Source organism: Cetorhinus maximus, chromosome 3 (assembly GCF_964194155.1).
Source record: "Cetorhinus maximus chromosome 3, sCetMax3.hap1.1, whole genome shotgun sequence".
Lineage (NCBI taxonomy): Eukaryota > Metazoa > Chordata > Chondrichthyes > Lamniformes > Cetorhinidae > Cetorhinus > Cetorhinus maximus.
The window spans coordinates 86,828,104-86,853,552 of NC_135881.1; the positions used below are offsets into that span (position 1 = coordinate 86,828,104).

The 25,449-nt window shown below is 48.5% G+C and overlaps 1 protein-coding gene across 1 annotated transcript in view; it reads right to left on the bottom strand.

Moving 5' to 3' along the window:
- Positions 1-2,122: 2,122 nt before the first annotated feature.
- Positions 2,123-25,449, bottom strand: part of spmip7 (sperm microtubule inner protein 7) — an 86,916-nt gene continuing 63,589 nt past the window's right edge. The window contains exons 5-9 of the mRNA XM_078534923.1: positions 20,188-20,261; positions 19,879-19,920; positions 19,686-19,793; positions 3,212-3,319; positions 2,123-2,275 (exon numbers count right to left, since the gene is read on the bottom strand). Of these exons, the coding sequence (XP_078391049.1) occupies positions 2,152-2,275; positions 3,212-3,319; positions 19,686-19,793; positions 19,879-19,920; positions 20,188-20,261 (456 nt within the window). The 3' untranslated portion in view covers positions 2,123-2,151. The remainder of the gene's footprint in view (positions 2,276-3,211; positions 3,320-19,685; positions 19,794-19,878; positions 19,921-20,187; positions 20,262-25,449) is intronic.

Consider the following 25,449-nt stretch of genomic DNA (forward strand, 5'->3'; position numbering starts at 1 on the left):
CTCTCTAAATCCTTCTCTCCTTGCCTTTAAAAATTGCCTCAACACATATTTCTTCGGCCATCTCACCTATTACTACTGCGCTGCGTCCATCTCTTCTCTATGTAGTACTTTGGGATGTATATAAGTCAAAAGTGATCCATAAGTTCGAATCATTGGTAGACAAAGACAGCTTCAAGTGATTTGACAATTCATTTTTCATCTCTCCCTATAGGGAAGCAGCTATGGCATTCACCACTGTGGTAGCAATGAGTTCAAAGAATTTAAAATTTTGCCTGCACAGCATGACCAAATTTTGAGTCATTCAATTTCATACCAGCTGTCTCTGAAACAGCTTTCAACCCAATATCCCCAAAGAAGAACAAGATTCAATGGGTGGAATCTTGCTGCAGTGGAACATCTCGTGGCAAGTCCTGTTGTTTAGGCTTTTTCTGCACCATTCAGTTCAGAAATGTCTTGCACCATAACTTGCTGGAACTGCGAGCTGATAATCGCGTGGTGAGGGTAGCCCGCCATCTGGGACCTCACTGAATGGTGGGATCAACAGCATCCTTAATCAATGAGATTTAAGGATTGAGGAAGACACAGAGGCACTACTGAGGAGGGTGAATTAGAATTAGTGAATTACAGTCAAACCAGGTATACAAAGATAAAGGATACAACTACAAAAATAGGCTTGGGTCTGGTGGGAAATACAAATTAAATAAAAATACAAACATGAATCTAATCTACCTTGAGTCGACCCCATTTCCAGTTTTAACGGAGGTGGGATGAGGGGTGGACAACCAATCCTCTCTGAGGATGCAGTTTGATCATTGAAACCTTTTGAAGAGGCTACACACCTCCATTTCAAAAATGGTTTCTACTTATAGATCTTATCGGTTGGGTTTCCAATGCCTTGGGGAACCAGGAAGTAAAATGATGTGAGAAGGAATGGATCGATCTGGTAACTGCAATTGTACCACTACTTGTGGGCCAGGAGGAGCAGGTGTGTTTCATCTTGTCCAAACAAGTTAACTCTGTAAACACGTCCCCCTCACCTCCATAAACTCCAACGATCCCCACCCACAATCACTGACTTGCTTCATTGCCCGCCGTGATGTCTTTTTCCACGATCCCCATGCAATGGCCCCTGCAATCTGTCTCCCTCTAGCCCCACAGCCCAATAATCTCTCCCCACCCCCATCACTAAATCTCCTGGGTCCGAGGCGATCTGACAGGCATCAAAACCTGTCATTGAGGCTGGGTTTTAGGCAGGGAACATGGGAAGAAAATACACAGGTGCTCTGGAGATAAAAGTCCCCAATGCATGAGGAAACTCACATTTTTGGTTTTCTCAACTATAACTCCTTGTCCAACTCCAAAACCCCGCCCCAGTAAATATTAAAGCAAAAGAGAGGGAAAATAAATTACATTGAGAGAAAAACGAGACAGGACAGAGAAGTAAGAGTTTAAAAGAAAACATTTTTTAAATCTCTAAGAAAAAAATTTACCATTTGAAGAATTGAAACTCCACAATATAAGTTGTTCAATTTCTGCACCAGTGAGGTTGATTTGGCATTGCATTAACTATTGTTAAAAATATATTTAAGCTTAATTACCAGAATTAATTTTATGCAACAGGTTTAATTCAATTTATGTGAAAACCCAGCAAGTTCTTAAAAATAATGGGGAAGCTAAGGGCAAGATGCTATTTGAGAGAAGTAATGGGGAAGCAATGTAAATTGACCACCAAGTTCTGGAGATTTGCAACTGGCAGCATATCACCTAATTCCCCGAATTTACTAGTTGATTTGCACGTTAATAATGTGTGCATTGGTAACATCCATTATTTTTCTAGCAAGATCTGCCCCAGTGTCTCTATAGTTTAATTTAGACAGGGTCCCTTCTATTCAATGGCTCTTGCTGTAACGTACATTTATATGGATCAGATGTGACGTCTCCAATTATTGAATAATCTGCCGAATGTCCACTGTCTATAACCTGGCAGAAGTCACTTGCCTTCAGGGGAAATGGGGAGAAAATTGATGGTACTGAGAAAGCAGCTTTAATAAAAAGATTAATTTCATAATCTAGACTTAAAAACAACAAAATCCACATGCAATCATAGTTTTCACACAGGTCTCACATGCAAATATAATTATATTTATTTACTTATAAAATAATTGCTTTGGATGTTTTCGTATTAAAGGGGTTGTAAGGTGAAATTGTTGTGATCATCTTAGAAAAGGGTGATTGATGCCTATATTTTGACTGCTTTTCAGAGCCATGTGGAATTCTGGAAGAAAAAAAGGTTACAATATGATTTTTATGAACTTTTGTACTTCATGTTAATCCTTCTCCCTGCATTTTACTAGTATTTATTAGTACTTGCTCTGTAAGCCAGGAACTTTTGCAGGCCAAGGACAAATAAAAAGGAAAAAAAATGCATATTTCTATGAATGTCTACTGATTAATTTTTTTCAGAATGTTTGACAGTGCGCATTTTGGTGATTCGGGCTTGCATTTACACTTCTTGCAGCAAGCACCAACCATAGAAAATAAGTCTAAAAACTGACATGTCTTAAAATAACATTTAGGTAGGATTGTTATGTCATTTTAAAAAAATTAGTATTTTCAGTGAGGTTGGATTCTTAAGATGGGTATGATTTAAATTAATTCAAGTTAAATCAACCATTCATGGTGGAACATTAAGGTGCCAAAGCCTTTAATATCTCTAAAAAAAACCTTGTATAAATTAAATTCCACTTTTCCATCAGCAGATGGTGCTGTTGGTCTTTGGAAGCCTAACTTGTAGTGAAACACACATTTTGTATGTGCATGCAGAGACCCAGTATACCACTTAAAGGCTATAGCAGTTTGGATTTTAAGGTTAGCTTTAGTTACAGTATGTGTAACATACTTAACATTTACATGTTAAGGGGATGGGACATGTTGCTATTTAAAAAGTGATGGTACTTTTCAAGGCAGTGAGAAGCTCTTCAACAGCAGCTGGGCCCAAAATTCTGGTCCCCAACCCTCTGGTGCTCTCAATGCATATGGAGCTCCACAAAAATCTTTAAATTGGTTGATCAATCATGGTTATACAAGTTCAACACAGTGTGCCGCATTATATTGTAAAGCCAGCTCATTTCATTATTTTTGTTGCACTCCTGGTGCTGCATCATTTGTTCTATGTAAATGATGAATAGAATCAGTGAAGTTAACTACTTACCCACATACTCGTTCTGGAGGTGGATGGAACAGTCTTGAAAAGTTAGATGTATTAGTTTCCGTGCCAGTCCATTGTCTTTTACCTGTATAACCAGGTATATTTGGGCAACTGAAGAAAGGAAAATAATATAGACAATAAATAGCATTTCTGCTGGAGGAATAAACTGAAACAAAATCAAATGAAGCTCATACAAATGAAGCTTATGGAAGTACACTGTAACCTCTCCAGTTTGGAAAACTATTGTTCAGAAACACCAGTTGTACAGAAATGTTTTGAGCAGACCCAAGCGTTCCCTCGATGTCACAGCATCATTTTAGCACAGTACTTTGGGAGTGGAAACATGGAAGATACAGTTTTTGGATGAGAAAAAAAATTATGGCTTTGTAATGTTTTAGCACTGTTTTATGTTTCAAGTAAATATTTATATCTATGGTGTTTTCTGGTTCCCACACTTGTTAGGCATTCTAAAATTAATCCATAATCCAGGAAACTCCAAAATCCAGAAAAGACTTGGTCCCAAGCATTCTGGACTGGAGAAGTTACAGTGTATTTCTTTAAATTTAAAAATTCAGCAAATTTGTAAAACATTTAAGTATGATTCTTCAGCAAATATGAAGGAAACAATTGCAATAAACACTAGAATTCCAGCTACTACTTCATAATCTAAAGTTATAAGGTGGAGTTTTCCCCCCTGTGCACTAAGTGCCGTGGTGGGCAGGAAAAACGGCATTTTTCCCGCTGGGCGCAAAGGCTTCCCACCTCAATAAATATGCATCAGCAGGAAACATGTCGTATCGTGGGCAAGCGGCTTCTGATATGCCCGCCCTGCCGAGACCTCAGTGAATCATCACTCCGGGCACCATATTTAAACCGCACGCGTGCACAGCTTTCTGAATGTCTGTAGCCCAGGACTGCTACAGAATTGAGATGGCCTCAAAGGGAAGAAACATGCTTCACGCAAGCTCAGTGGCGCCTTGCTGGGTCACTTCTGGATGCCATGGAGGTCTGCCAGGAGGCCCTCTACACTTGGCCAGAGGAGGTCCACAAACGTATCAACTGCAGCTTGGGAGGCGGTGGCCAATGCCGCACAGAAGACATCAGCCATCCAGTGCAGAAAGACCATTCCACCAGGCTAAGTCAACCAGCTCAGCACTCTCAACGCAAACACTCACAAGACCATCAGACATTCGCAGGATGACACTCCGCAGGGATCTCACACACTGCCAGGTCAAGGGATGGCATCACTCACTCTCTCACACACACATCTCCATCCATACTCATATCCTGTGTAGCTCGCGTCCTCATCCACTCACCACCCACACAAAGCAGGCATCCTTATTCTCTGCCTTGGCATGCATCCTGCTCACACTCTCACCCTCTGTCTTAATGCAGGACAAGCTCACCCACAATAGGGGGGAGAGGCCCTAGACCGGTGGTGGCATAGCTGAAATAATGTCCCTCACTCCCTTTGAGGAACGAGCTATTGAGTTGGCCAGAATGGACTGGAACAGTTCACGTGGTGATGGTAAGATTGGCGGCACACACCTAAGTGTGGATCCTGCACCAGCTGATCCCTCAGACAACGATTCTGTGAGTCCATTGGCCTGTCTTCGAGTTGCCTGTCTTGCACTAATTTTCTCTCTCATAGACAACTTTGAAAAGCCCCTCAGAGAGACCACGAGCCAACCCCTCGTCTCAAGCCCTGAGGACATCTCAGATGAGGATACTGAACAAAGTTGTGGAGAAGACCCATCACAGCGCTCACCCACACCCTCCACCAATGCAGAGACACACACCTCGGTGGGACCTAGTTCTAGAGCAGGCTTGGGGTCACAAACTGGTGAGCACAGTACACAATCTGGCTCAAAGCAGGTGGAGGCAGGGACATCCAAATTTGCTGGCACTTGGAGGACTGCTGGAGGCCAGGATTCTGTTGAATCCAGTGAGGTGACAAGCCTCAGGGCTCAGTCCTAACTACTTTGGTGGAGCGGCAACGACAGTCAGGGGAATATCAGGCAGGGTTGTCAGCTGCATGCACAGATTTCAACATACAATGGTCTATCTGCGTTCAGTCTGTTATAGCACCAGCATGCCAGCGCTCCAAGGTTGGATGGCGGCTGCATAGAGACTTTGGTCCAGGACATAGTGCCTGTGCTGCTGCAGGAGTTGCACTCCATTGCTCTAGGCATTGGTGGCATCCAGCAGTGGCTACGCAAGAGGGGTCCAGGGCACCTCGATTTCACTTCAGCTGCCCCTTCTCCCCAATGAGTCACCCAGGGGCCCTCAGGCACCCTTAGGGAGGAGGACCAGCAGCTGGATGCCCTGGGGCCATCCACACAGATGTCTCCAGGAGTGTCCAGCCGATCCCAATCCCCCCTTCCTGTGGCTCCACCACCTCCAGTTCCACAGGCCAAGGAGCGTGTACCTGCCCTATAGCAGGAGACCCAAAGCAGGCCGGGGCCCTCTAGGTCTCACCCTCCAGAGAACGCCCGCTAGAGTCATCACAGACAACAGGGCATAGCAGTCAGCAGGCTGCCTCCATCACCGCTGTGGATGTCGGAGATGCGCTAAGACATAGCCATAGGGTTAAGAAGACCAAGAAATATTAGAAGCACAACGATGGCACGGGTGTCCACCACATGTATATACCTCTCACCACTGTAAATAGAATGGCACCCATTTCACATCTCTTTATGTTGAGCTGTGCTGTAGTCAATCAGGTGTGACACCATGGTCTCTCCCTTCACTTATCGCAGGTGGCACCATCATGTGCCTCAGTTCGATGTTGCGTCCATCATCTCACCACAATGTGTCTGTTCTCAGATCATTTCTAACTTCAGTGATGCCTCACCCTCAATGTAAATTGTCCTTGAGGAAGGCACCTCATTCACATGCTATGCTGGGTCATGTCTTGTTCATTATTGGCTGTGCAAGATTGAGGCTGAGGCATTTACTTGATGCGTCTGCATACTTGAAAGGTGAAGGTGTACTGTAGAAGAATAGATGTGGAAATGCCTGAAGAAGGGGAATAGTCCCTGGAACTCCATGTAGTCTCTGTCATCTGGCAGGTTTCATTCTCTGAGCCCATTCTCAGAGCTCGTGCCCTCTCCTTTCTGCCTTGCGCATTGATGGCTCTCTGAGTGTACACCTGCCAAGCTCACCAATATGTGTGAGCGCCTTCCCACCTCAATGTGCCGCATATCTGCCCATCATAGTCACATTATTGTCCTGGTGCTCAAAGCTACAACATTGAGCATTTGTTTCCCACCTTGTAGTTGTCTGTTTTGTGCCCACAAGTGTCTCGTCACAATGTAGTGGTGCAGCACTATGTTCTGCTTAGCATCCCCTCACCTAAACACCTACCGAGGTCAGTGATAATAAATCCAAATGGTAATGTGTAGTAGTCAATGAAGCCTTTGAGCATGTGAATGATGTGCATATGTTAGCTTGATTGGAAGACAATAAGGGCAGCAATGGGCTAGAAACGAGGATGTACTGAAGCTGACGTGTGCTCTTCATTGTCAAAACTATGTCAGCTTGAGGGCCCCATGGTGTGTTTGCGTTTTTGAGTTTGCAAGGGATAGGGCTGGCCGTTAGGGGAGATTGTTTGCGTTCAAGAGGAAGCATTTTAATGTCTGGCAGGCAAGTGCGTGAACATAGTCATCTTGAGGTGCTCCACCTCGATCGAAAGATCCGGCTAAATGCAGGTCCACATCCCTAACTGAGAATGCCGGATATCAATGTGATAGAGATGAAGATGAAACAGAGGCCTGAGTGATCTCAAAATGGAGTAACTTCTGCGGAATGTCCTTAGCTGCCTTGGCACAAGTGCCACCTTTCGGCATCACTACAAGCTCCGCAAAGTAAACTGAAGTACTTCTTCGCTCTGTGATCCTCCCGTTCTGACCCCAACTCACTTATGTCCTTCTGTAAGAGATTCTCTCCCTGTTGTGGCCCAGAGGATGTTTCCCCCCTGCACCCACCCCCTGCCGCAGTCAAATGTCTGAGTGCAACCTTCCCCAGTCTCCCTCCCACCCCCCATTGAGCCCTCGCCTTGCAGCACATTACAGCCCACCCCTGCTTACCGCTGGTCTGCTATGTAGAGCAGTGCCTCTGAAAACCCCCTGAAAGTGGTGTGGTGTTGCCTGCAAAGCCTGGCACGGAGTCCAAGGTGCCACAAGCGCTGCGCGATGCAAGGTAGGCGAACCAAATCTCGAAGTCACAAGCGAAGTGCAGGTGGCCAGGTACACGTTGCTTATATGCGATTGTGAAACATGCCGGTCTAATTAGGCACCAGTGTGGAGGGCGACCCTGGCGAGCATTGGTTATAATGAGCATTCATTACATTCAAATATATTTAAATGGTGATCCCCGACATGGTGCGGTGGGAAACGCGTGCGTCACTGAGAACTGGAGCAGGCCATTGCAACCTGTTTTAACGCTGACAGGAAACTGATTTTATCAATCCCGTAATACTTTGCGCTCCCGTCCGCCATGATGCCTGTCGTGGGAGGGAGCAGAAAAACCCACCCATAATCTCTGCAGTTTTGCTCTTCAAATTTTTCTAATTATTTCATTAAAAGCTTTAATATCCTAAATTATAGCCTTTTTCTTATTCATTAACGGGATGTGCGTGTCACTGCCTAGACCAGCATTTATTGCCCATTCCTAAGTCCCCTTGAGAAGGTGGCAGTAAGCTGCTTCCTTGAACTGCTGCAGTCTGTGTGGTGTAGGTACACCCACAGTGCTGTTAGGGAGGGAGTTCTACGATTTTGACCCAGCAACAGCGAAGGAATGGTGATATATTTCCAAGTCAGGATGGTGAATGACTTGGGGAACATCCAGGTGGTGGTGTTCCCATCTATCTGCTGTCCTTGTCCTTCTAGATGGTGGTGGTCATGGGTTTGGAAGGTGCTGTCTAAGGAGCCTTGGTGAATTCCTGCAGTGCATCTTGTAGGTGGTATGCACTGCTGCTAATGTGCGTCAGTGGTGGAGGGAGTGAATGTTGTGGTAAAAGTGCCAATCAAGTGGGCTGCTTTGTCCTAGATGGCGTCAAGCTTCTTGAGTGTTGTAGGAGCTGCACTCATCCAGGCAAGTGAAGAGTATTCCATCACACTCCCGACTTGTGACTTGTAGATGTGGACAGACTTTGGGGAGTCAGGAGGTGAGTTACTCACCGCAGGATTCCTAGCCTCTGACCTGCTCCTGTAGTCACAGTATTTATGTGGCTAGTTCAGTTCAGTTTCTGGTCAATGGTAACTCCCAGGATGTTGATTGTGGAGGATTCAGCGATGGTAATGTCACTGAATGTCAACGACGATGGTTAGGCTCTCTCACTGTAGATGGTCATTACCTGGCACTTGTGTGGCGTGAATGTTACTTGCCACTTGTCAGCCCAAGCCTGGATATTGTCCAGGTCTTGCTGCATTTACACATGGACTTCTTCAGTATCTGAGGAGTTGCGAATGATGCTGAACATTGTACAATCATCAGCGAACATCCCCATGTCTGACCTTATGATAGAAGGAAGGCCATTGATGAAATAACTGAAGGCCTAGGCCTAGGACACTACCCTGAGGAACTCCTGCAGTGATATCCTCAAACTGAGATGCTTGACCTCCAACAATCACAGCCATCTTCCTTTGTGCTAGGTATGATTTCAACAAGCGGAGAGTTTTCCCCCTGATTTCCATTGACTCCAGTTTTCCTTGATGCCACACTCGGTCAAACCGAGGGCAGTCACTCTCACCTCACCTCAGCAATTCAGCTCCTTTGTCCATGTTTGAACCAAGGCTGTAATCAGCCGGGATCCTCCGTGTCCGCCGACGCCAGACGTGTTCAGTGGCGTGAGCGGACAATATGACGTGATCAGTTTTACGACGGTGTGAAACCCGTTTGCAATTGTCCCCTCAGCCCGCCGAGACAGCGGGCCACGTTTTCCGCTATCAGACGTCAGGACCTCATTGTAGTACATCTGCATATTGTTATTCAGCCAGCCCGCTAGTATCACCCCCCCGCTGGATTGTCTGTCCACGCCGGTGAGAAAGAACGCTGACGTTTCCCAACAGCACATAAAAGGCGTGCGCTTGGCGGGCTGCACTTTGAGGGGAACTGGGAGGTGAGTATACAGCAACGATGTGCAGCGTTCACCAGGGTTGCCTATTGGACTGCCTTGTGCTTGAGATGACTTGTGGGGGGGGGCCAAAGGCTACCTTGCAGTTGAATATAGTGCACAAGCATTTGGAGGGGAGGCGGGGTTGGTGAGGAAAGTGGCCACACGTTAGGTAAACCTTGTATGAAGTGACTCTTCCTCTGCAACTCAGACAGCTCAAGCACAGCCACATTGATATGATTGGAGTCAGGCCTCTAGCTTATCTGCCCACTCAAGCAACGCAAAGGCATCAAAGTGCCACCAAGTGCTCTAGGGCTTTTCACTGGCACAGACTGAAAAGTCATGAGTGTTTTAGTGGACTGCAGAATAATTGGATGACTGGGCATGTTGTTCAATCTCCTTGCTAAAGGAGCAGTCACTACTGGAGGTGCTCACACCGGTTTGGACGAGTCTCCCCCTTGGTTCAAGCTAACAGTGCAGCCTTGCAGTGCGGGTTAGGAGAATGCCTGCGCCTGAGCTGAAAGCACAGCATGCAGTCCAGTGGGCAAAGCTGCAGCCAATCGGTCGGGTGGACTGGGGCGGAGGTGGGTGAGGACTAGGGAAGCCAAGCAGCGCACTAATCTCTGGCTATCCAAGTGGTTCCAGCACTCTCTGGGAAGCATTAAGGGGTCTTCCAACTTAACCAGGACAGGTTCTTTGTACACACGTACTAACCACATGTTTTTCTCTTTCATCCTGCAGGAGTACATCAGGCGTATGGAGCCTGGAGCCTGATGAATTAGCTGTATGCCTAATGGCCTACTGAAAGTGAAGATGACAGAGGAGGGTGCGACTGAGGTTCTTGGCTGCGCAGAGGGAGGAGCAGCACCCTCTGGAAGAAGGTGCAGCTGGGATTCCAATACACGCCTCTGAAGAGCCAGGGCGAGCCATCGCTGGTCGGCGCCTAGCAACACCCAGGGTCTATAGATGCCGCCTTTTATTCCTGCAGATGACAGAGAACCAGTGTCACCAAAGACTGCGCGTGTCTAGGGAACTGGTTGGTCACATCTGCCACCTGCTGCAGAATTTGGCACCGCGGGGTCTTGAGGGGCATCCAACGCCATTGGTTGTGAAAGTGACCACGGCGCTCAATTTCTATGCCACAGGTGACCTCTGTGGTATCTCACAAGCCTCCACCCACAAATGCATCCATGAGATCATGGATGCCATCTTCGCGAGGGCACACAACTTTGTGCATTTCGCCCGGGACCAGAACAGCTAGAATGCGAGAGCAATTGGATTTGCCCAGACCTCAGGTTTCCACAGGTGCAGGTTGTGATTGATTGCACTCATGTAGTGCTCAGATCTCCATCGCAACACATGGTGAATTACATCAACCACAAGGGCTTTCATTCGCTGAATGTGCAGCTGGTGTGCGACCACCAGAAACACATCCTGCAGGTGTGCGCACGGTTTCCAGGAGTGTCCACGACTCCTACATCCTCAGTCGGTCACAGATCCCTGAAGTCTTCGGGGGTCCACAGAAGCTGCAGGGATGGTTCCTCAGGGACAAGGGCTACCCACAGAGGTCGTGGTTGATGACATTCGTGTGGTGGCCTCAGACTGCAGCCAAGCAACACTCTAATGAGGCTTATGCTGCAACTCACAACTTGGTGGAGCAAACCATTGGGATGCTGAAAATTAGGTTCCAGTGCCTGGTCTGATCTGGTGGAGTCCTGCAATACAGTCCGCAGAGGGTGTCACGCGTCGACAATGTCTGCTGTGCCCTTTACAGCCTGGCACCGCAACAGGGAGAGGAGCTGACTGAGGAGGAGATACAGGAGCTGGTGGTCTCCTCTGATGATAAGGACGTCGACGGGGATGAGGGTGAGGAGGTCCTCGAAGGCACGATGACAGGGTGAGGCCCTTGCACTGTCTAGGTGAGGCAGGTGCACTCGGGAGGCCCTCATAGTTAGATTTGTGGATGATGACATGCAGTGAGGAGACCCCATAGATCCTCACGTTGCATTTATGAATGTTTGACTCCAGCCTGGCTTATGGCAGTGCGCATAGCCTGTGTGAGAATGCTCCTGTCACAGAGGCACAGTGGAGGCCCTAATAGTCGCTTGATCGCAGGAGGATGATGACGAGATGCAGTGAGGACACTCCATAGATCTTCACATAGCCTCTGATGATGTCTGACTCCTGTCTGGCCGATGGTAGCTCACTTGTGCTCTGTGATCAAGGTCATATCATAGAGACGCAGCCATGAAACTTTAGAAGCATCTGATCCTTTGTCCACCTTCATTACCTGAGCCCTTCAGGAGCACAGCATCACTGGTCACAGATGCTGAAAAGATGGGGGCCAGCCCCACCTTAAAGGTGCTGAGAGTACACAGAGAGAATGGCGGAACTCGGTGACACCTGTCCATGACATTCTGGCAGCATTGAAAAGAAGCGTTGATGTGCAGGCATCAGTAACGTGTCCAAGAGTGTGAGGCCAGGCCATCACTTTGGTCTGAAGGCTGCATAAAGCACAGGGAAGAGGCCCTGGACTGAGACACCTACCTTTATCTTGTGCATAAAGGTTTCACATCTGAGTGACAAGAACACTGCTCATCAGAACAAGGAGCCATAGGCAGGGAGACATTCTTGGGAGTTTATTGACAATAGTGAACAGTATGTACAAGTGATTAACACCTGTTCCCAGGCTGTGCGACTAATTCTTCTTAACTTTCCTAACCCTGCCGCTACGTCTTGGTGCTCCCCGGACGTCCACAGTGGAGGTGGAGGCAGCCTGCTGACTGCGACGCCCTGTCTGCGATGACCTTGGCGGGCGTCCTCTGGAGGGCCGAGACCGAGAAGGCCCCGGCCTGCTTTCGGGTTCCTGGACCTGAATTTTATCCTTGGTGGGTGCGCGTGATTGGCGGGACCGGGGCCGGTCGGGAAACGGGCCCCTGCCTGCGATCGGCCCCCAATGGAGATTTCACACTGGCTGACCAATTAAGATCCGGCCGGTGTGAAATGCGTCTTCCCAATGGTCGGGAAGGATCGGATAGGGGCGGGGACCTGTCGGGCACCAGGTCCAATACTGGCCTGGCGGAAGGTTTAAAAATGGCACAAGCAGCTCCTTGAAGAACATATCTTCTGCATGCTGAAGGTTGAAGCTATGGCCTCAACTGCAGCTGGAGACGCCAGGTGGGAGGACAGTTTGGGTGGGCACTTGGCCCCCTGGTTTTTGGACGAGTGCCTCGCAGTCCTCCTGGAGGAGGTAGCTGCCAGGGGGTACACCCTCGTCCCGCCACTTCACCTGACGTAAAAGGTTTGGGAGGAGGCGGCAGCCCAGGTCAGCAGCCACGACTTTGTGCAGCGCACATGGGTGCAGTGTGGCAAAAGGTTTAATGACCTGCTGCGCTCGACAAGGGTCAGTACTGTGTTGGCATGGGTCAGTGTGTTGAAGTGTTAAGGTCTGGCCATCCCGCCATGGAGCTCAGGGATGTTAGAGTCTGAGTGCCAACTGGCAATGACGCTGGAGCTGGCCAAGAGGGTGAGCCCTGGCTGTTTGGACCGAGTACCTTGCGGCTCGAGGGCCACAACTCAGATGTGCCCTGCAAGGCGTTCCTCAGGTGGGGTTGGCCAGGCTGCAATGACGTTGAAGGTAGAGAGTGGACTAATCAATGCTCCTCTGTCCTTTCAGGAGAAGGTGAGCCATAACAACATTGAGAGGTCACGGACAGGCGGAGGACCCCAAACCTCCTAATCCTTACAATATTTGAGCAGGATGCCTTGGAGCCAGAGAGGCACCACGCACCTCAGTCAGCCAGTCGTGGAGAGGCTGGGGTGTCAGATGAAGGTAAGAGTGCAGTGCACAGAGGTGAGAGTGTCAGGTGGCGCAAACATTCTTGTGTAGTCTCATCATTGATGGGAGCCTCAAAACTGGAGTCCCCATTGGTCATCGAAAGACGATGGCACCATGAGGCAGATCTCCATGGTCTCACCTGCATGCACACTGACTGTGTGATGACTTAAACTAATGACATGTCATTGTTCTCCCTTAGATTTGCCAGCATGCACCCAAATTCAGGACCCCGAAGAGCCACCCTTACGCCAGAGGACTGCCAGGCTTCAGAAGTACCTGTGTCACAACCGCTCTCTGAACCAGGCACCGGCGCAGATACCAGCACCTTGGTGGGCGTTGGATGTTTGGCTAGAATATCAGAACCCAGCAGTGAGGGCACCTCACACTTGCTTGAAGAGCAGGCAGAGGCAGAGAGTACCCAAGGTGCCAGCAGTTGGAGGACTGCTGGAGACCAGGATGATGCTGAGTTGAAGGCAGATGATGAGCCTCTGGAGTCACCCATTAGGCGGCAGATGCTGGATATCCAGCGGGATGTGCAGGAGGATCTAGTGGAGATCCATGAGGGTATGCATGCCATAGTCTTCGTTGTGGAGGAGCCATGCAGAAAATAAGCACTGCGGTGACCCTTCATGGCCGAGTGCACTGCCTCTTCCCTTGAGAGAGTGGCGACTCTCATGGAGAGGCAGCTCCAGGGGCAGAATCAGGGGTTCCTGGGGTTGTGCTCAGACCTGCAAGCCCTCACATAGGCAACGACCTCAGGTGGTTAGTGCCAGTGTGCCAGATGGACGAGGCACCCAGTGGAATCCCAGCTAGGTGCCTGTCCATCAATGGTGAGCAGGGAGGTCCACAGCAACCTCACGTTGGTGCATGAGCTGCTTGTTGTCTCTGCGGGCTCCTCTCAGGGCGCTCTGGATGACGGCAGCAGCTCCTCTGCCCCTCTGCCAATGATCGTGGCATCTGATGAGGCTGCGATGACTGGGGAGATGCCAGCTGTGGAACTGACCGCTCCCTCCCAGACAGGGCCAGCACAGACTCCACTGACCAGAGGATGACTGCCAAGGTCATCAAGGCCAACAAGAGTCAGCAGGCTGCCTCCATTGTCACTGCCAGCGAGGTTATATCAATTTGTTTGGATTGTGAAAATGACATAAATTTTGTTTTTGCGTAATGGCCTGAGTATGCTTCACCTTTTTATTCTTTGGTGCACGGAAGGCCAGTATCTAATGCTGGATGTGAGTGGCTGGATACTTTATTGTTCAGGCATTGACTGGACTTTGGGTGCAAATGAAAGGGTCATTTCAGACATCCGGCATGGAGGCGGCAACCCTGGCGTGAGGTAGAAGTTGATCTTTGGCAGCCTGAAGGAGCGTTGGATCAACTGGTGTCCCTGCCTCCCTGGAGGGTACAGAGGTCTGCCTCCACGCCCTCAGCATTCTTCTCATCATGCTGCTCTTCTGACTCACTATTGGATTCATCATCTGTGGCCTGTGGAGCTGTGTCAAGATCCTCTTCCTCCAGTGGGTCCCCCCCTTGCCCGTGCCAGATTGTGGAGAGTACAGCATGAAATCACTATCAGTGACACCCGCTCTGGGGGTATTGTATGGTCCAGGTGTCGGAAGCGCAACTTCAGAAGACCTATGGTCCTCTCTATCACCGCCCTTGTGGAGGCATGACTCCTATTATAATGCTGCTTTGCTTCTGTTCTTGGGTGGCGGAGAGGCATCATAAGCCCCCTTTCAATGGATAGCCCTTGTCACCCAGCAGCCATTCATCCAGTCGGGCTGGAGCACTGAAGGGCCTCGGCACCTGGGAGTATCTCAGGATGTAAATGTCATGGAAGCTGCCTGGGTACCTTGCGCAGACTTGTAAAATCTGCATCCTGTGGTCACACACTATCTGCACGTTCATGAAGTGGAAGCCCTTCCTGTTGACGAAGGCACCGGGCTCACCTACTGGCGCCTTGATAGCCACATGTGTACAGCCTATTGCACCCTGGACATGGGGGAATTCAGCAATTGCTACAAACCCTTTGGCTCGCTCTGCCTGGCTGGCCTCATCCATATGGAAATGAATAAATGTCATTACCCGCCTGAACAGAGCTTCTGTCACCAGTTTGACCCAACTGTGGACAGCTGATTGAGAGACTCCACACAGGTCCCCCACTGACCCCTGGAAAGAGTCAGAGGCATAGAAGTTGAGGACCACTGGGACCTTCAGAGCCACTGGCATGGGGTGTCTACCCACACAGTTGGAGCTGATCTCAGGCCCAATCCTCTGACAAATGGAGATTATGGTCTCCCTGGAGAGGCGGAGCCTCCTTGGGCATTGCACCTCGGACATATTGAGGTAGCTGCATCGCCGCCTGTAAACCCTGGCAGCAGGATAGTGGCATCTTCTGTGGGCCCTTCCACCTTGGACTTGCTGCTGACCCTGCGCCACTTGTGCCTGTACCTCTCCTCCCACACGTCGTTCTCCTGGAAACTGCATTGGGACACCTGGCCTCCTCTCCCTTCGGGCCCTGTTTTCCTCCTCAGAGGAGGTGCCTCCAGCGGAGGCCACAATCCCCATTGCCAGGTTTACAGAAGGCTGTCTGATATCTGGAAAGGTCCACATGGTGAAAATCCTCCAGGGCCCTTGCATACACCAATGGGTCCTGAAATAAAGCCTGGAAATGCTATGAATGAAGCTCAGAACTAAGATGAAGCTGTCACTCATCAGCAACCATCAGCAAACTATCTCCAAAACTTCTCACTACTCACACTGACAATGCTGCTGACCAGTGGAGGAATCCCTGAAATCAAGGTCCTCACGGACTTTGAAAACAGAGCCATCCAGCTGGCCAGTGATGATCTGGACCAGTCCTGTGCTAACGGTGAGGTCGGCGCTGCTCTACCAAGTGAGGATACAGCAATGCAACATCCATCAGAAAACGTGCTGTGAGTGATGTGTCCTCTTTCACAGGCCACTGCCATGCACTAATTATCTCCTCTTACTTTCACAGGCACATCTGGGAAACAGCTGACAGAGTCCACGACCCAGGGCCTCCAGTTAAGCCCTGAAGAAACCTCTGAAGAGGAATCTGGTGGCACCCTCCTTGAATTCCCGTCACAGCGCTCACCCACACCCTCCACCAGCACAGAGACTTACACTTCGGTGGGACCTAGCTTGAGAAAAGCTTTAGGATCACAATCTGATGAGCACATTGCACTTTCTGATCCACAGCAGGCAGAGGCAGGGACTTCCCAGATGTCTGGCACTCGGAGGACTGCTGGGGGCCAGAAATTTGCTGAGTCCGAGGCAGATGATGAGCCTCTGGAGTTGGTCATGTCACAGTTGCTGGAGCTATTAAAGGCAAGCTCGGGAACATCAGGAAGGGATGTCCGCTGCTCTCCTCAGATTGTAAATGATAGAGGAGTCCGTCTGCTTTCACTCTGAGGTGATAGTGCTGGCATGCTAACGCAGAGGTCAACACTGGTAGGATGGTGGCCGCTATGGAGACCTTGGTCCAGGACATCGTTCCTGCACTGCTGCGTGGGCTTAACTCCATCGCTGATGCCATAGCTGGCCTCCAACAGTGTGTACGTGAGATGGGTGCCGGGCAGCTCGATCTCACTCCAGCTTCCCCTTCTCCTCAAGGAGTCAGCCTGGGGCCCTCAGGCACCCATAGGGAGAAGGATTAACAGGTGCACACCTCAGGGCAATCCATCCAGTGACTCCGGGGGTGTCTGGCCCATCTGAACCCTCTCCTCCTGTGACCTCAGCAGCTCCAGCTCCACAGGCTGACTGCCACACGGCAGGGACAGGATTTTACGCCTCGCAGGCAGGCGGGTACCCGGCCCAATCAAGTGTAAACTAGCGTGAGAAGAGGTCAGGTGAGCGTCCCAAAGTCATCATGCACACGCGCGATCTTCAGGTCATAGAGTTATACAGCACAGAAACAGGCCCTTTGGCCCATCGTGTCCGTGCTGGCCATCAAGCACCTGTCTATTCTAATCCCATTTTCCAACACTTGGCCCATGGCCCTGTATACTATGGCGTTTCAAGTGCTTACCTAAATACTTCTGTTGTTGTGTACCAGTCTGGCAGCATGCTTAGAGATGGAGAAACTGTAAGCAGGTCACCTGCCAGGCCAGATGATAAGTATGCCTGTCATACGTGGGCGGTCCCATGGATGGAATGAGGACAATGACGGGGAGTGTGAGAGAGTGAATGGTGATGTCCCTTGAACTGGCAGTGAGTGTGTGAGTTGAGAGTGATGAGAAGAGTGACTTAACCTAGCGGACCGGAGGAGGTCATTCATCCTCTTGCAGCACTGGGTGGCTGTCCTCTTTTGAAGGGTGTTGGCACTGACCACTGCTGCCACCACCTCCCAAGCCAGGTTGGTCACGCTGCTGCCCTTCCTGTGGCCAAAGCGGGGGTAGAGGACATCCCACCGGCCCTCCATGGCATCCCAAATGTGTTCCAGTGATGTGTTGCTAAACCTGGAGGCTGCAGTCTTTTGCCATTTGTGGACATCTTCCCTGCAGCAGTCATGGGCTGGAAGCACTGAGATGTGGTACTTGTGGCTGGACTTTAAATGTAATGCCCGATGTGATGAAGCAGCAAGGTGACGATGGGCAGGCGAGTGAGAGCCCACCCGCCATGGAAACTGTAATTGGCTGGGTTGCATTTGTCCTGCTTTTTGTGTACAGGACATACCTGGGCAATATTCCACTTAGCCGGGTAGATGCCAGTGTTGTAACTGTACTGGAACAGCTTGGTTAGGGGCACGGCAAGTTCTGGAGCACAAGTCTTCAGTACTATTGCCAGGATATTGCCAGGGCCCATAGTCTTTGCAGTATCCACCCTTTTCTTGATATCTCATGGAGCAAATCGAATTGGCTGAAGACTGGCATCTGTGATGCTGGGGACCTCCAGAGGAGGCCGAGATGGATCATCCGCTCGGCACTTCCGGTTGAAGATTGTTGTGAATGCTTCAGCCTTATCTGTTGCACTGATGTGCTGGGCTCCCCCATCATTGAGGATGGGGATATTTGTGGAGTCTCCTCCTCCAGTTGTTTAATTGTCCACCACCATTCACAACTGGATATGGCAGGACTGCAGATCTTAGATCTGATCCATTGGTTGTGGGATCGCTTAGCTCTGTCTATCACTTGCTGCTTATGCCGTTTGGCACTCAAGTAGTCCTGTGTTATAGCTTCACCAGGTTGACATCTCATTTTTAGGAATGCTTGGTGCTGCTCCTAGCATGCCCTCCTGCACTCTTTGTTGCATCAGGGTTGATCCCTGGTTTGGTGATAATAGTAGAGTGGGGGATATGCCGGGCCATGAGGTTACAGATTGTGTTTAAGTACAATTCTCCTGCTGTTGATGGCCCACAGCGCCTGATGGATGCCCCAGTCTTGAGTTGCTACACCTGTTCAAAATCAATCCCAATTAACACAGTGGTAGTGCCACACAACACGATGCGGGGTATCCTCAATGTGAGGGCGAGACTTCGTCTGCACAAGGATTGTGTGGTGGTCACTCCTACCGATACTGTCCTAGACAGATGCATGGACAGGCGGGTTGGTGAGGATGAGGTCAAGTACGTTTTTCCCTCTCGTTGGTTCCCTCACCACTGGCTGCTGACCTAGTCTAGCAGCTATGTCCTTTACGACTCGGCCAGCTCGGTGTGTGGTGGTGCTCCTGTGCCACTCTTGGTGATGGACAATGAAGTCCCCCACCCAGAGTACATTCTGCACCCTTGCCACCCTCAGTGCTTCCTCCAAGTGGTGTTCAACATGGAGGAGTACTGATTCATCAGCTGAGGGAGGACGGCATGTGGTAATCAGCAGGAGGTTTCCTTGCCTATGTTTGACCTGATGCCATGAGACTTCATGGGGGCTGGAGTCGATCTTGAAGACTCCCAGGGCAACTCCCTCTTGACTATATACCACTGTGGCACCACCTCTGCTGGATCTGTCCTGATGTTGGGACAGGAGATACCCAGGGATGGTGATGGTGGTGTCTAGGACATGATCTGTAAGGTATGATTCCATGAATATGACTATGTTAGGCTGTTGCTTGACTAGTCTGTGAGACAGCTCTCCCAATTTTGGCACAAGCCCTCAGATCTTATTAAGGAAGACTTTGAGGGTCAACAGGGCTGGGTTTGCCATTGTCCCTTCCGGTGCCTCGGTCAGTTTCATTCCTTTTCATAGGTTTTTTAGTGGTTGAATACAACTGAGTGGCTTGCTAGGCCATTCCAGAGGGCATTTAAGAGTCAACCACATTCCTGCGCATCTGAGGTCACATGTAGGCCAGACCAGATGAAGACAGCAGATTTCCTTCGCCAAAGGACATTAGTACTATCAAAGAGAACTATCACTTAAATAAATGCTGGATCCCGCATATACCTGTGCAATTATTAAGCATCTCTTTTAGTGCTTAAAGGATTTAACAATAAAACACAACACAACACAATAGAACTTAAGTAAAGACAGCCTTTCTAGTACTTAAATAGGGCATTTTTGCATACATACTAAGTTGTATCTGTATGTCGTGGCTTTTCCGTTCGAGGTACAGTGTAGGGGGTAAATTCAGTGTAAGGGTTATCTACATCCTCTAGATTATTCCCACCAACAGAGCCACTACCAAAGAAAAAGTGAAAAGGATGTTACTTTGAGCACACCATCAGGAAAATACTCTCACTCATTGTGGAACTAGGTGCCTCACCTATAAAGTGGAATTTGATGAATTCTGGGAAAAAGACTTGTACTGTAAAAGATTACAACATGGTTATTTCTGCAGAATTGCATTAAAATCACACTCTTCACTTACATAACTAACCACAGTAGTAGGGCTCATTTATTATGTTAAATTTAAGTACATACATTCTATTAACACACATAACATCCAATACATATGAAAAGGTAAATGCCATTTTCTTGAAAATACTTGCTAGAATCATGTGCAAGAGATTAGTTTGACAATTGAAGTAGAAGGGCTTAATTTAATATAGATGGCAGTAAGAGAATTACTCACAAGTTGATTGGTTTAGCTGCAGCACTGAAGGGCCGAGACTGAGTTTTGTCCCAGTATCCATGTGCACTCACAGCCTAGGAGGAAGGTTAAGTAACAAAATAAATTTCCAAGCTTACAGATAATCTTTTAGCCATTAACAAAATTGGAATTAAAAGCTAGTCTTAGTGACTGTGAAACAATTGTTATAAAAACCCATCTGGTTCACTAATGTCCTCTAGGGAAGAAAATCTGCTGCCCTTATGTGGCCTAGCCTACATGTGACTCCACCCACAGCAATGTGGTTGACTCTGAAATGGTCAAGTCATCCACTCAGTTCAAGGGTAATTAGGGATGAGCAACAAATGTTGGCCTTGCCAGCGATGCCCATATCCCATGAAAGAATTTTTTTAAAAAGATGGACCACCGGGGAGGTGCGCCTCCGATCGGTGCCCCCACTCAGGGGTGTGCCGCCATTTTACGTAGGCGGGCCAATTAAGGCCCGCCCAGCGTGACGTCCGCAAGGAAGCGCTATGCTCTCCCTGTGCGGGCGGGGGTGAATCCCTAAACCGAGAATGCGCTCTTTTGCGCATGCGTGTGAAAGAGCACACTCATCTCCCTGAGGCTAAGTGCTGCCTCAGGGAGATCGGTGCTAAATTTAAAAATGTTAACAATAGAAAAAAAAAATTCCCCTGATATGCCCCCTCATGTGACACTGTCACATGAGTTGGGACATGTCCATCACTTTCATTAACACTTTTATTAAAAATTTAAAAATATACATGAAACCTCTTCCTGCCCATGGATGAGGTTTCATGCTTTCTCCAATGCCCGCCAGGGCTCCTGGCCTGCCCGCCAACTTTAAGGTTGGACGGGCAGGTCCATTAAGTACTTTAATTACTTTGTCAGCGGCCTCAAATGGCCATTGACAGGTCGGTGGGTGTGCAGCTGATTCTGCTGAGCCCCCACCCACCTAAAAATTGAAATGAGGTGGGATGACGTCGGGAGTTCCGCCCGATGTTATCCCGCGTCATTTTACGTGTTGGCGAGTGAGCCCCGCTCCTTGCTCACCAACCGGGAAATCCTGGTCCAGCACATCAGTGCAAAGGATAAGGCTCAAGCATTTGCTCCAATCTTCAGCCAGAAGTGCCGAGTGGATGATCCATCTTTTAAAAAAAATTCTTTCATGGGATATGGGCATCGCTGGCAAGGCCAACATTTGTTGCTCATCCCTAATTACCCTTGAACTGAGTGGATGACTTGACCATTTCAGAGTCAACCACATTGCTGTGGGTCTGGAGTCACATGTAGGCTAGGCCACATAAGGGCAGCAGATTTTCTTCCCTAGAGGACATTAGTGAACCAGATGGGTTTTTATAACGATTGTTTCACAGTCACTAAGACTAGCTTTTAATTCCAATTTTGTTAATTGAATCTAAATTCCACCAGCTGCCATGGTGGGATTTGAACCCATGTCCACAGAAGGTTCATCTGGGCCTCTGGATTACAAAACCAGTGATATTAACACTAAACCACTGTCTCCCCCCCATACTGATTGGCATTCCTCCAGAGGTAACCAGCATTACAGATGCCAGTCTTTAGCCAACTCTACATGATATCAAGAAACGGCTGAAGGGACTAGATACTGCAAAGGTTATGGGCCCTGACAATATTCCGGTAATAGTACTGAAGACTTGTGCTCCAAGACTTGCCACACCCCTAGTAAAGATGTTCCAGTACAGCTACAACGCTGGTATCTACCCAGCAATGTAGAAAATTGCCCAGGCATGTCCTCTACACAAAAAGCATGACAAATCAAACCTGGCCAGTTACTGCCCCATTAGTCTACTCGCAATCATTAGTAAAGTGATACTCTTTCGAGTTATCAACAGTCACAGATTGCAACTCTTTTGAGTACAGTCACAGTTCTTGGTTTCCGGGAGTGGGACATGAACCCACAACCTTCTGATTCAAAGTGATAGAAGGGGTCATCAACAGTGCTATCAAGCAATACTTGATTAGCAATAAGCTGCTCACTGATGCTCAGTTTGGGTTCCGCCAGGGCCACTCAGCTCCTGACCTCATTACAGCCTTGGTTCAAACATGGTTACAAGAGCTGAACTCCAGAGGAGAGGTGAGAGTCACGGCCCTTGACATCAAGGCAACATTTGACCGAGTGTGGCATAAAGGAGCCCGAGCAAAACTGGAGTCAATGGGAATCGCGGGAAAACTCTCCAATGTTTGGAGTCATACCTAGCACAAGGAAGATGGTTGTTGTTGTTGGAGGTCAATCATCTCAGTTCCAGGGTAGTGTCCTCGGCCCAACCATTTTCAGCTACTTCATCAATGACCTTTCTTCCATGATAAGGTCAGATTTGGGGATGTTCACTGATGATTGCACAATGTTCAGCACCATTCACAACTCCTCAGATACTCAAGCTGTCCATGTCCAAATGCAGCAAGACATGGACAATATCCAGGCTTGGGCTAACAAGCGGCAAATAACATTCATGCCACAGAAGCGCCAGGTACTGACCATCTCCAATAAGAGAGAATCTAACCATCGTCCTTTGACGTTCAATGGCATTACCATCACTGAATCCCCCACTATCAACATCCTGGGAGTTACCATTGACCAGAAAATGAACTGAACTAGTCATATAAATACTGTGGCTACAAGAGCAGGTCAGAGGCTAGGAATCATGCGATGAGTAACCCACCTCCTGACTCCCCACAGCCTGTCCATTATCTACAAGGCACAAGCCAGAATTGTGATGGAATATTCTCCACTTGCCTGAATGAGTGAAGCTCCCACAACACTCAAGGAGCTTGACATCACGCAGGACGAAGCAGTCTGCTTGATTGGCACCGATACCACAAACATTCACTGCTTCCACTACCAACACACAGTGGCATCAGTGTGTACCATTTACAAGATTCAGGAACTCACTAAGCCTCCTTAGGCAGCACCATCTAAGCTCATGACCACTGCCATCTAGAAGGACAGGAGCAGCAGACATGTGGAGACACTGCAACCTGGAAGTTCCCCTCCAAGTCACTCACCATCCTGACTTGGAAATATATCGCCGTTCCTTCACTGTCATTGGGGCAAAATCCTGGAACTCCCTTCCTAACAGCACTGTGGGTGTACCTGCACCACAGGGACTGCAGTGATTCAAGAAGGCAGCTCACCACTACCTTCTCAAGGGCGACTAGGGATGGGCAATAACTGCTGGCCCAGCCAGCGATGCTCATATCCCATGAATGAATAAAAAAACAAAATTGCTGGCCTTTCCACCAACACTCACATCGCATGAATGAAAAAAGTAGTGCATAAGCTCACTATTGTTGCTGTTTTTGGCATCCTTCCATCCATGAGAGATGATGGACACACAGCAAACGATCTATTTCAGTGGGGGTGCCTTCATTTGGTGCACATTTGCTGATGGCTGTGAAGGCCAATCCTTGATGGGCAGGTTTTGCCACAAATGCCGCACATGAAGCTGCCAATTAACCTTGCTGTTTTTCGCTGTTAGCACCTATTGCCAAGCTGCTGTAGCCACTGATTGTCCTGCTAGTGCATGCCAGCCCACTGGGTGTCGCTATTTCCCTCTTTCACCAGCTGGTGACTCCCAGGTGCAATAATGATGTTTAAGGCTTTCATGTCACGCTTGCAAGCATCCTTGAAGCAGAGCCTTGGGTGTCCTACTAGTTTTCTGGCTCTGGCTGCCTTTTGCTTTTCACACCAACAGAAGGTCCTTTGGTATGCAACCAAGGGTGGGGGGATAGGGGCAGGGATGAGCGGGGGTGGGGCGGGGGGGGGGGGCATCCACCGAAGTCACCTCTGTTAATGCCAACAAACTTGGGAGCTCTGCCTTTGAGCTCACTAACAGACTTATAAAACAAGTAACAGTACAACAACAAAATTTGCTACAGCAGAAGTGAAAAGCACATCACCTGCAAGTTGAATGTCTGGTCCTTTAAATAATGCTCTTGGTTGGGGATCCCTCATGTAGCTGATAGTAGGTAGTTCAGTGGGCCCATGCACTCCAAGTTTCAGAAATGTGTGTCAAATCCACTGCTACAGCTGACAGGTGTCATGCTCCAATCCCTTTTTTTCACAAGAGCTTATCATTTTTTGTGCAATATTCCCCTCCCCCAATAAGTTTAGGTATTTATTGTTATCTGAAATTACTCTGGACACTATCGTGTTATCGTCCAAGAGCAGAGCAGTGTATATGTTCCCCCCATCCCATGGAATCCAGCCCAAGATTTCAAATGCTACCATGGCAGCTGGAGAATTTAAATGCAGTTAATTAAATAATTAGCTAATTATTGAATCAAAAGCTAGTCTCCATAATGGTAACTATGAAACTACCAGGTTGTCGTAAAAATCCATCTGCTTCGTTAATGTCCTTCAGAGAAGGAAATGTGCTGTCCTTACCAGTTCTGACATATAGAGAACTCCAACCCAGAGCAAAGTGGTGGACTTATAACTGCTCTCCATTGTATTGAGTGACACTATTATCTTGCTAAATAGAATGGATTCAGAAAAGATCTAACAGCTCATCATTTTGCCTCCATGAGGTGCTATGGGCCATCAGCAGCAGCAGAATTGTATTCCACCATAATCTATAGCTTCATGGCCTTGCAAAGCCCTTACTCTACTGTTACTACCAAGTCAGGGTGATCAAGCCTGGTTCAATGAAGAGTGTAAGAGAGCATACCAGGAGCATCACCAGGCATACCTGAAAATGAGGTGTCAACCTGGTGAAGCTACAACACAAAACTACATCCATGCTAAACTTTGGAAGCAACATGCTGTGGACAGAGCTAAACAATCCCACAACCAACAGATCAGATCAAAGTTTTGCTGTCCTGCCACATCCAGTCATGGTGGTGGCCAATTAAACAACTGATAGGTGGAGAGGGCTCCATGAACATCCCCATCCTCAATGATGGTGAAGCCCAGCATGTGAATGCAAAAAGGGTAAAGCATTTACAACCACTGAGTGGATGATCCGTCTCTGCTTCCTCCTGAGGTTCCCACCATTGGCCAGTCTTCAGCCAATTCGATTCATTCTATGGGATGGGGGAGGCTGTGGTCTAGTGGTAATGTCACTGGAATAGTAATTCAGGCATCAGGTTAATGTTCTGGGGATGTGAGTTCCAATCCCATCATGGCAGCTGGTGGAATTTAAATTCAGTTAATAAATCTGGAACATCAATAATGGTAGCCATGGAACTATCATTGAGTGTTCCATTAATGCCTTTTGGGGAAGGAAA